We start from the raw sequence: 12,418 nt of genomic DNA, 5'->3' as shown, positions 1-12,418 counted from the left end.
TATCTTTCACATTTCATTGTCTATAATTTTTAATTTGCTATATAATTATTATTGATTTTCAATAAAGTTAATGAGTATCAAAAGAAAAAGGAAACTCAGACTTACTTTGGTTTTATTTGCAATAACTTTTACATGCAGTATTGTAAAGTATAATAGCATAAAAATAGTGCTGTACAGTACAGTAAAATCAATGAAAATTATACTGTGTAAACATGGTATACTATACTAAAAAAAGTTACTGAGGCGCTATAAAGATGTACATAACTGTAGAAAAAAAAAAGAAAAAAAAGACAAGTCATAAGACCAAACAGTGCACCTTGGTAGAAAGTTCACATAGTTATTAAAACAGTAGGAAGTTAAACAACAGATACCTATATTTGCCAACATTAAGAACAGCCCACAGTCTTGATTGTTAATACAGTCTTCTATGAATCTGACAATGGATTTTGTATCCTTAAAATTTAGATTGTGAACCTTAAACTTGTTCATTCTTTGGAGAAATTAGAATTGGTGAATACTCTGTACTTGTTCTTTACTTCATCTGGACCACAAATCCTTTACTGTCTCCTTTCTAGCAGCCCTACCTAATCATTTTATTAAATTTTTCCACCTGAGATTCTTTCATAGCTAAAGATTATATAACCAGATTTGTAGAAATTTGTGATTAGCAACTCCCCTCAGTATTTGTTGCTGCTGCTGGGGGTTTTTTGTTTGTTCTTTCAGTGTGTGTGTGTGGTAATAGGAATTGAGCTCAGGGCTCTGTGGATGAAAAATGCTGTACCATTCATCTACATCCCCAGCCCTTTTAAAACATTTTAATTCTGAGGCAGGTTCTTGCTAACTTGCCCAGGCTGGTCTTGATCCTTCTACCTCAGCCTGGTTAGTAGTTGGTATTATGTGGTAGTCTGAGTTTTAAGTAGCACCTTACAAATTTTATTTCTCCAGGCAGCCCACCTTGTACAGCAACTTTCAAATATGCCCTCATTTCCCTTCCACTCTTGCCTACACTTGGTCATTAATTAAAATTTTTTATTCCTTCTTCAAAACTCAGCAGTTTATCTTGTCTCTTGCTTGCCTAAGAACTGAATAGATAGAATATTCAACACATCTGGAGGCATACCTCACATCTGTACTCTTGCATCTTTCTTCTTTGTTAGAACAAAAGAAGATTCATCATGTCATGAAGGCCAGACTTTTCACCTGTTCTAGATCCATTTCCTCCACTGTGTACTGTTAGTAAGCCACTGTCACTCTTTAATCAGTCTTTTTGTCTGTATTCCTTCTTCACATTTAAAAAAAATATTTGATTCTTTTCTTCCCTTTTCTAGTCAGATTTTTTTTTTTTTATATTTTATTTGTGTATTTATTTATTTTCTACAGGGTCTCACTATGCAGCTTGGACTCGTAATGATCCTTTTGGCTTAGCCTCCCCAGCACTGGGATTACAAGTGTGCACCACCACACCCAGTTTTGGTGGCCGGCACAGCATGCCCAGGATCCTGAGGCCAGCACAGCATGTGGTACTGGGGATTGAACCCAGGTACTTGAACTTGCCAGGCAGGCTCTTAGACCACTGAGATATCTCCCCAGCCTTGGTCAGCTTTCTTGAAAAGAGAATTGTCTTTGTTCACATCTGCTTTTTCTCTTTCTACTCAGCATATTTCAGCATCTTCTTTCCCAGTACTCTTATCTATGCTCTTCACTTCCACTGCAACCAACTCTCATGCTTTTCTCCTGTCTCTTTATTTCTTTGTTTTCCTTGCTGGCTTTACAAAGAAAAACCCAGATCCTGGTGGAGTCATAGCTCAGTTCTACAAGAAATTTAAACAATATTTAATTCTAATACCCCTCAAAACTGTTCAGTAAAATTGCAAGGGAAGCAGTACTTCTAATTCATTCCCAGAGGTATGTATTATCCTGATACCAAAACCAGAGGAACATACGATCGAAAAACAGAACTACAGGCCAATCTCCCTAACAAAAATAAATGCAAAAATTCTCAATAAAATACTAGCAAACAGAATGTAAATCATCAAGAAACTTATATACCATGACCAAGTGGGATTCATCCCAAGAATGTAGAGATGGTTCAATATATACAAATCAGTAAATCTAATATACAATTATCAACAAACCCAAAAACAAAAATCATATGATCATCTCAATTGATGCAGAAAAAGCTTTTTGATAAAGTGCAACACTCATTCATGATAAAAGCCCTACAGAAAATCTGAATAGATGGTCTTTATCTCAATCTGATAAAAGTCATCTATGATAAACAGTAAATGCAATACTAAATGGTCAAATTCTGAAAGCTTTCACTCTAAAATCAGGAAGAAGACAAGGAAGTCCACTGTCACCACTCCTATTCAGTATAGTTCTGGAAACATTAGCCACAGGAATTAGACAAGAGAAATAAAAAGAAAAGGATAGGAAAGGATGAAGTTAAATTGTCATTATAATTTGCAGTTCACATGATGCTCTATATAGAAAACCCAAAAACTCCAACAAAAGACTTCTACATTTAATAACCAAATTCAGTAATGTAGTTAGATATAAAGTCACACTCAAAAATAAATAGCCTTCCTGTACATAAATAAAAAAAATTACTAAGAGAGAAATTAGGAAAATAATACCCTTCACAGTAGCATCTAAAGAAATTAAATATTTAGGAATCCCTCTAACAAAAGAAGTACAAGTTCTATATATTGAAAATTACAGTACTCTGGAAAAAGATATCGAAGATTTCAGAAAATGGAAAGAGCTTTGCTCATGGATAAATGAATCAACATTGGAGTGAGTGAGCTGACCGGGGCCACGGGATCCTGAACAGAATGAGAGTGCAGGCCCCGCCAGTGAGTGAGACGGCCGAGGGCCACGGGACCCTGAATAGACTCAGAGTGCAGGCCCAGGGAGTGAGTGAGACGACATGGGGCCCGGTGGGATCCTGAATAGACCCAGAGCACAGGCCCAGAGAGTGAGTGAGACGACCCGGGGCCCACGGATCCTCATTCAACCCAGAGTGCAGGCCCAGCATGGAACCCTTCAGCAGAACTCCCTGCAAAGAGGCTAGAGGCAAGACCCACCCAGCTAATTCAGGTGCAGAGCATCTTGCCAGAGTGACACAAAGGGTTCAACTCTAATGCCTACAGCAGAAAGAAGTGGAGCACAGCAGCCAGATCCAAGCAACACCCACCTGGAGGAATCCGAACTTCATAGTTCCGTACCTGGTGCTAAGGTAATAACTGTATCTAAGCTCTACACCGAAGGTCAGAAGACAGTGGTATACAAAATGACAAAGAGAAGGAACAAAATGCAGTCTCATGCCCCGAGTCTACCCAGTACAAATGCAGAAGACGCTAGCACTGAGGAAACAGAAAATCACACACCAGATATCTCTGCAATAATAGCGTTGACAGTAAAGAATCAACTGCAGAAAGGTATAGAAGAAATCAGATCAGAAATAATTTCGGAACTCAAAAATGTAGTGGTAACTATAATCAAAGAAGTACTAAGTGCTTCTAAAGAATACACTGACAAAAAAATAGAGGAGAATATAAAATGATGGAACCCCTGAATAAACAATTTAGGAAAGAAATAGAATCTATGAAACAGGTTCAAAGTGATATACAGGAAATTAAAACCTCAATCACAAGCTGGCAAAACCGTCTGCGTGAAAGTGAAGATAGACTCTGTGACCTGAAAGACACCATTGCGGCTAGTGAAAAAGTAAGAAAAGATCTCTTTAAAACAACTAGGATGCAGGAAAAAATAATACAATACCTGCAAGATGATGCAAAGATGAACAATGTGAGACTAATAGGCATCAATGAGAAGGAAGGAGTCAATACAAATGATTTAAAAAGAATATGGGCAGAAGTAATAGCAGAAAACTTCCCAAATATGGGGCAACAATCTGACATTCCTGTAACCGAAGCATATAGAACTCCAAATAATATCAATCCAATGAAAACCACACCCAGACACATAATAATCAAGATCCCAGAAATTCAGCATAGGAACAGTATACTAAAAGCCGCTAAAGAAAGGAAACAGATCACATTTAAAGGAAAACCCATCAGAATAACGGCAGATTTATCTTCACAAACCATCAAGTCAAGAAGAGCATGGAGCAAAGTACTTCAAGTCTTGCAAGAATCAACATTGTGAAAATAACCATACTTTTAGTACTGTTATATAGACTTAATGCAGTCCTGATCAAAATACCATTGGCGTACCTCACAAGTCTAGAGAAAAACATTCCTAGAATTCATTTGGGACCAGAAGAGGCCTAGAATAGCAAAGGCAATCCTAAGAAGCAAAGGCAAAACAGGAGGCATCATAATCCTTGAAATTATACCTCAAAACTGTGATATAATCAGCATAATCTTTCAGAAAGAAAGAAAGAATAGACATGAGAATCAGTGGAACAGATTAGAAGATGCAGACTCAGCTGTAAACACACTCAGCCACCTTATCTTTGACAAAGAGGCCAAATATGTTCAATGGAAGAAAAATAGTCTCTTTTAATAATGGTGCTTAGGCTGGGAAGATAGTTCAGAGGCATAAGCGCCAACCTGGCAAGCCTAGCGTCCCGAGTTTGGTTACCCCCCCCCATGCTGTGTTGGCCCAGAATCGGGTATGGTGGCACACACCTGTAATAGCAGCACTTGGGAGGTTGAGACAGGAGGATTACTGTGAGTTTAAGACTGGACTGAGGGCTACAAAAGTGAGCACAAGACCAGTCCAAACTGCAGAGCAAGACCTTGTCTCATAAAAAAAAAAAAAGGAATAGAATAGAACAGAACAGAACAAATGGTACTGGGAAAGCTGACTTTCTACATACCAAAGACTAAAACTAGCCCCATGTCTGTTTGTCCCCCTGCACTAACCTAAAGTTAAAATGAATTAAAGATCTCAATATTAAAACAGCAACACTTAAGTCTTCTGGAAGAGAAAGTAGGTGGAAATCTTCAAGACATAGGGTAAGCAGAGAGTTCATGAACAAACACACTAAACTGCACTGTAAATATTTCAAAGAATCAACAACTGGGATCTCATCTTTAAAAAAAAATTAACATCAAAAGAAATCACCAGGGCCGGCGAAATAGCTCAGTGGATTAAAGCGCCTGCAAGCAGGCATAGGGGCTGGGGTTCAATTCCCAGGCTTGCTATGCTGGCATCACCCCTGGGGCGCACTGAGATGGCAATTGAGACTGGGCATGGTGATGCGCGCTTGTAATCCTAGCACTTGGGAGGCTGTAAACAGGCAGATCACTGTGAGTCCAATCTAATAGTAAGACCCTGAACACCCTGTAGACCTTCACTAAAATACACACAAAGTTTCTTGCCTGGCAAGTGCAGGGTCCTGAGTTCAATCCCCGGTACCACAAAGGAAAAAAAAAAAAAATCACCAACAAAGTGAAAAGAAAATCCACAAATTGGGAAAAATTTTAGCCAGTTGTCCCTCACACAAAAAGCTTCTATCTAGAACATATAAAGAATTAATTAAAAAAAAAAACAGCCTCCCAAAATTTAAAGATCCAATCCAAAAATGGGCATTTGAGATGTTGAGTGCACACTTCTTAGATGAAATACAAATGGTAAATAAATACATGAAAAAATGTCCAACATCATTAGTCATTCAAGGAATATAAATTAAAACAACACTGCGATTCCATCTCAGCCTCAGAAAGAGTGATTGTAATCAAAACATCAACCAGTAACAAAGGCTGATACTGTCAGGAAAAAGGAACTTTTCTCCAGTGTTGGTGGGATTGCAAACTTGTCCGACCATTTTGGAAATCAGTGTTGAGATTCCTCAAAAACTAGGTTAGAGGTCCCATTTTAGCCAGGTATTCCCTTCTGGGTATTTTTCGAGAAGAATTGAAGACATCATACCATAGTGATATATGTGTATCCATGATTATAGGAGCACAACTTGTAATAGGTGAAGCCTGGAAATTACTTAAGTGTCCATCAACTATGGAATGGCTGAAAACTGTGGGAGTTTTATGCAGTCTACTCAGTTATAAGGAAAGATAAACTCAATTTTTTATAGGTAAATGGATGCAACTAGAAACCATGCTCATAAGTGAAATAAACCAGACTCACATGTATAAATATCATATTGTCTTCCTAGTGTAAGAAACTGAAAGAGTAAATAAGATTGAAAAGGTACAATAGGCATTGTGAAAGGGAAAGAATCTGCATTTAAAAAAAAAGAATAAAAGAATCTGCTTTTAAAAAAGCATAACTGGGATAAGGGAAGAGAGAAAAGGAAAAGAAAAAGTTATATATATATATATATATATATATATATATATATGTATAGCATGATAGCTAAGATAATGGAATAGTTAATACTTATATTGTTTGATCAGTTTTGCATGCCTATATCTAGTAAACTGGTAAGTCCTTTGAAGATAACAATATATAGTATAATAACCATTGTTACTATCCTATTGTCTCAGTTACTTTCCACTCGTTGCTGGAACAAATACCCAATACTCAAAATGAAGGAAGGAAAGGTTTATTTAGCTCACAGTTATTGGAGGTTTCAGTCCACACTCAGCTGGCTCCAAGGCAGAGCGGCACATGGCAGAGGACAACCTTTCATGGTGGTGCAAAGAGCAGAGAGTAAAGGGAAGTAAGCAGCATCTTAAGCAACTAGCTAGCCTCTCATCCCTCCTTAAGTTGATGCATTGTAATGCAAATTACATGCCCCAGGGCAGGTGCAGCAACCACACCCACAATAATCAATCCTAAGAGTTTGCACTGGGGAGGCTGAAAACAAGAGGATCACTAGGAGCTCAAGCTGCAGAGTGAGACCTGTACCCAATTCATAAATGGAAAAAATAATAATAATCACAAACTCCAATAGCCTCCCATGACTGCATGAGACTTTGGGGGGACAGCTAGACACAAACCATAAAACCCATCATCTTGTGAAATTCTGTATCATTTTTGTTTAAATTTTTTTTTAAAGAGATCTTTGGTTGGGACCTCCTCCACCCCCAACTCTGGCTGTTGACCCAGCGGAGGGTTTTCTAGAGAAGTAAATCAAAACAGAATGAAGGGGCTGGCTAGATGGCTCAGTGGTCTGAAGCACCTACTTGGAACAAGGCTTGGCAAAGCACAGGGACCACGGTTCGATCCCCCAGCACCACATGCCAGCCAGCCCCGCCCCCTGGTGGGCTGAGCTGGCCACACACACACACACACACACACACACACAAAATAAATAAATGTTTAAAAAAAATTAAAGTGAAAGGATCAATATTTAAAAAATAAATAAATAAATAAATAATTTAAAAAAAAAAAAAAACAGAATGAAGTAATTGAATTGGCTTACCTATGATGTCTAAGGTTATCCAGGGTTTCTCAGGAGAGATTGTGATATCTGTGGACAGGGCCACTGCAGATTTTTCTGGACCTTTTTAGTCATCAGAGCAAGAAATGAGGGTACTTAGTTTATACCTCAAATAAGAGAATGACCCTGTTCTGCGACCCCTGCTTATCTCAGGGTGTCTTGGTCTCACTAATATATTTCAGGGGGATAATCACACTAGGCGCTCTCCTTGAACTCCTCATAATTCCCAGACCAATAAATAAGGTCCATTCCAAGGGACTCCATTAGAGCCTAGTGCCCAGAGGAACCCAGCATTCTTCAGCTCCTTCAGCAGCCTCAGCAGGCAGTCCTAGGTCCCACTGGGTACACACAGACAGATTTAAGCCTTGTGGGTCAAACCCAAAGTGGTGCTTCCTACTACTCTAATTCACAACTTACCCTATCAAGTAGCATAATGTTCTCTCATCCTAATTCCATTTCTTTTCCTGTATTTCTCTTTTGTAGAGAATTGTATTCTTACACATCTTGAATCCCTATCATCGAGATCTTTCATCTGTAATCAGTTATAATCTTGTTTTATACTTAAGGAGCAAGACTATTCATTTTTCTCCTTTAATATCTCTCACATATATTTACCTCTCTGCTCTCATTTTATCAGTTTAGACCAGTAGTCAGCAGATTTTTCTGTATTTAAAAAACCAGGTAATAAATACTTAAGACTTTGGTGGTCATATAATCTCTATCACTGCCACTGTTGATGGAAAACATCCATAGACCATATATAAATGAACTGCTATGTTTTCCAATAAACTGTTTATATAGACACTGAAATTTGAGTTTCAAATAATTCACATATCACAAAATCTTTCTTTTCATTTTTTTTACATTTAAAAGATGTTAACAAGTCATGTTTAGGCTGTCATACCTATAAAAATAGGTTCATACGCTGCAAAGTCCTTATAAGTTAACCTTAGGATGTATCCTGTGGCCAGCATTCTTTGGCAAGACCCTTTCTTTGGACTTGACTTACTTTCTAGTCTTATATCTTACCATTCTCCCTTAATTTTCTGTTCCAGCTTTGTGGTACTGCTTATAGTACCTAGAATGTTTATTGTTTTTCACGTCTAAGTTTTGACACATGCCTTTGAATATCTTTCCTCCTCACTTTTTCCTGTTTCCACCTAGCTAACCACTGCTTTTTCTGCAAGAGTCATTTTTGCCATTGTCATCTCTAGAAGTCTCACTTTCTCAAGACTGGGTTGAAGTACTTTCTCTACTAAGCTCTCCCATCATGTCTGTAGAACCCCATTGTGTCTGTAGAACCCAGTGATATCATTTGTTTTTACAGTTGCTTATTTACTTGACTGCCTCGTCTAATTAGCAAACTGCTTAAATATGTAATGTTTATCCACTATTTTATCCTCATTTTCGTGTGTCGCCATATATATACATTTAGTATCTTTATGTTTTTGGAGTGGTTTTTTGCCTTCCAGGAAATTTAAGCCAGGTGCCTTGCCACACACCTGAAATCCCAGCACTTCTGCAGTCTGAGGCAGAAGGATCACAAGTTAGAGCCCAGTGTGGGCAATTTAGGGGCTTAGTGAGACATTGTCTCAAAATTAAAATTTAAAAGGACTGGAAATGTAGTTCAGTGTGAAGGTCCAAGAGTTCAAACCCTTGTACCCCCTCAAAAAAAAAAAAGATCATGTACCATAAAACTTGCCCTTTAAAAATGTTATTTTTGGAAAATTAAGTGTTGTGCGGGCCACTGCTAATTCCAGAACATCTATCCCCCTAAAAAACAGTACCAGACCATTAAGAAGTCACTTCTTTGCTGGGCATGGCAGTACGCGCTTGTTATGGCAGCACTCAAGAAGCTGAGGCAGGAAGATTGCAGTTTGAGGCTACCATGGACTATAAAGAAAGTTCAAGTCCCCCTTAAATTACATGGCAAGACCAAAAAAATTTTTTAAGGCTTTTTTTTTGTTGTTGTTCCTCGAATGCCTTCAGGGCACTTTTGGCCAGCTGGTGAGGTGTGAGGTTCGAACTCCAGCAACCTGAGGCTGACAGCTTTGTGGAAGCAGCCACTTAAAGGCCTGAGCTAGGGCCAGGCCCCCCAAAAAAATTTTTTAAAAGCCACTACTCATGTAGCCTAGTGGTAGAGGTTTGATGCTCAGCATTCAAAAGAAAATCATCATTCTCTTTCCCCCAGGATCTGGCAACCATTCATCTACTTTCGATCTTCATGGGTTTGCCTATTAATCTATAGAATCATTCAATATTTGCCATTGTTTGATTTCTTTCTATATCCATATTGTTTTCAGAGCACATCCATGTTGTACCATGCATGCACTGGTATAGTACTTTGTTCCTTTTTATGACCACATATTAGCATTATATTTTAAACTTCATTCTTAAAATCCCCCAGGGAAAAAGAAATTAGGACTCCTAGACCTCTGCTACTTCAATCAGAATGGTTCTGCTTTCATTTGTAAATTGTTTATGAAAATGCATTTTCATTTGAAATTTGAGCTGGGCATGGTAGTGCATTCCTGTAATTCCAGCACGTGGGAAGCTGAGGCAGGAGGACCGCAGCAAGTTTGAGGCTAACTTGGGCTACATATTGAGTTCAGGGTCAGGGCCAACCTAAACTGCAAAGCAAGACCCTGTCTCAAAAAAAAAAAAAGAAAAAAAGAGTCTTTGGCTGATTGAATAGATCAGGTTCTCTATGATCTTCCCCTCCCCATCCTTTCCTACAATTCTTTGCCTTTTGTGCTTTAGATAGATCACACTTTACTTCATATCTGCCTCATGCTGTCTTTTTTGTGCATCTTTCAGATAGACTCATTTCTATAAAATTTCCCTCAGCTCTGAATTTGGGTAGTAATTAATTATACTGTGTTAGGTGCTCTCTTAGCTACTAATTCCTTCAGACTATGCTTTTTTCTTTTCTTTCCCTTTTGCCTTTGCCTACTGGCAATGAACCCCAGCCTTCACATGTGCCAGGCCAACACTATACCACTAAGCCATATCCTCACCCCTTTTTATTCTTTTAAAGAGAAAGTATCACTAAGCTGTCTAGGCTGCCTCAAACTTGGGAACCGCCTGCCTCTGCCTTCCAATTAGCTGGAATTGCAGGGGTATATCCACCACACCCAGCAAAATTGCTCTTCTACTTGTTAAATTGTTTTATGCTCCTTCTCCAATGGCACTGGATGGTGGGACAAGGGGATATGTGACTATAAAAGACAGTATAAGGAAAATCTCTGATGATCAAAAGGTTTTTATGTCTTGATTGTAACTGTACTTAACACAAATCTACACATATGACAAAATGGTATAGAACTATACATACACATAGTATTTCAGATTCAGATATAGTAATATAGCATAATAATGTAAGATGTACCATTAGGGAAAAACTGTAAAGGATACATGGGTACTCTCTATGCCATCTTTGTAAGTTTCTGTGAATCTATATTTCAAAGTCAAAAACTTAAAAGTATATTTTAAAATTGGGATTAGTGTTTATCAGAGTCATTTTGCCATTCATATTATATTTGCCATTAATAAATCTGAATGTGTCTTTCAACACAGAGTTACTTGTGGGAGATAAGAACACATTGATAGTTATATTTTAGTTACCTACTGCAGTGAAGTGGAGTTTGTCTAACACAAGAACAGAAGACACAGAGGTTCTTTGTATACAAGGTCTTGGCTTATCTAAGACCCTTTTTAATTTTTAGGTTAAATGGTAAGCGTTAGTTTCAGCCTCGGTTTGGTACACTTTTCAGTTCTTGTTGTTCTTTATATAGTATCTGACAAGTATTTGACATCTAGAAAGCAGTGACCACGGTACTAAATCCTGAGTGAGAAGGTAACACTTGATACTGTGTTATCCTAGGGGAGCGTGATAACCATTAATTACTTTTGGCATTGATTGAAACAATTTTTTTTGCTTAATATAGAATTAGTGAGAGGTCTTCTTGTGAGAGTTTAAAAAAAAATTATATGATGTTCAACTCAAACTTTTTTTTTAATTCAAACTTAACACTGTCAAGTTAAATGAATAGTCTCAAGCAAGTTTAAAATAAACATTGCAAAATTAGAATACACCTCTAATTCTTTTTGAGAAGAAGTAAGGTATAATCAGTTTTGTTTGAATTTTTGATCAAGCTAAAATAAATATGAACAACAAAATTACATATTTAATAAAATATGAGCAAAATGACATATTTAATAAAATGAAAACTTAAATGTTTTTCAGGTTAAACTGCAGAACAACATATCATATCAGATGGCAGACATACATCATTTAAAGGGTAAGAAACGTAATCATATTAAAGATAATAATCACTGTATGTCTAAGCTATTTAAAACTTAAGAAATAGTTCAACGCCTAAATGAAATATAATTTTCTAAACAAGGCTTGGTGGTGAAACATTTGTTCTTTTGTTTGAAGATATAAAGATTTATGTAATATTACTTTATAAATGGTGCGAGTCAAAATTTAAGGTCTGCATTTTAATCTTGTGTTAGACAAGGTTAAACAATGAAATGTTGGGGCCAGGGAGATGGCTCAGTGCAATAAGCACTTCCCTGGCAAGTGCAAGGGCCTGAGTTCAATCCCCGGTTCCGCCAAAAAAAACAAAACAAAAAAAAAAACAATGAAATGTTCATAAGAGAATCCTCAAAGAAAATTGAACTGTAGCATCAGAGCCCATCTACTTTCTAGATAAATGTGGGAAACAATTTCTACTAAACAATTTCTTGATAAGTTGACTATAAAATCCAGTTCACTATAAAATCTCTTGATAAATTGACTATTTTTAAATTAATACTAGAATAGACACTAAAACCCTTTGGAAACTTTATGATGATTAAGATTTTCTTTACAGTAAAAGGAACGAGTTGTTTTGTTTTGTTTTGTTTTTGGTAAAATCCCTATTATAAAGTTTTCTGATATGTACAAACTTATTTTAATTAGCTCATTTTCTTTGTATACCTATTAAAAAAAGAAAATTTAAAGCTAAAACTTTGTAGAAGTAAATACATGGTTTTTGTTTT

General features: G+C 37.1%; 1 protein-coding gene across 1 annotated transcript in view; it reads left to right on the top strand.

The window, feature by feature from the left end:
* The window catches only part of Casc4 (cancer susceptibility 4), a 145,665-nt gene that overhangs the window by 60,982 nt on the left and 72,265 nt on the right, over positions 1–12,418 (top strand). Inside the window, exon 2 of the mRNA XM_004623495.3 lies at positions 11,619–11,673. Coding sequence (XP_004623552.1) covers positions 11,619–11,673 — 55 coding nt within the window. The remainder of the gene's footprint in view (positions 1–11,618; positions 11,674–12,418) is intronic.

The sequence above is a fragment of the Octodon degus genome, unplaced genomic scaffold (assembly GCF_000260255.1).
Source record: "Octodon degus isolate 3935 unplaced genomic scaffold, OctDeg1.0 scaffold00002, whole genome shotgun sequence".
In the NCBI taxonomy this organism is placed as follows: domain Eukaryota; kingdom Metazoa; phylum Chordata; class Mammalia; order Rodentia; family Octodontidae; genus Octodon; species Octodon degus.
The sequence above is the reverse complement of the archived record's forward strand: the minus strand, read 5'-3'. Positions and strand labels throughout refer to the sequence as shown.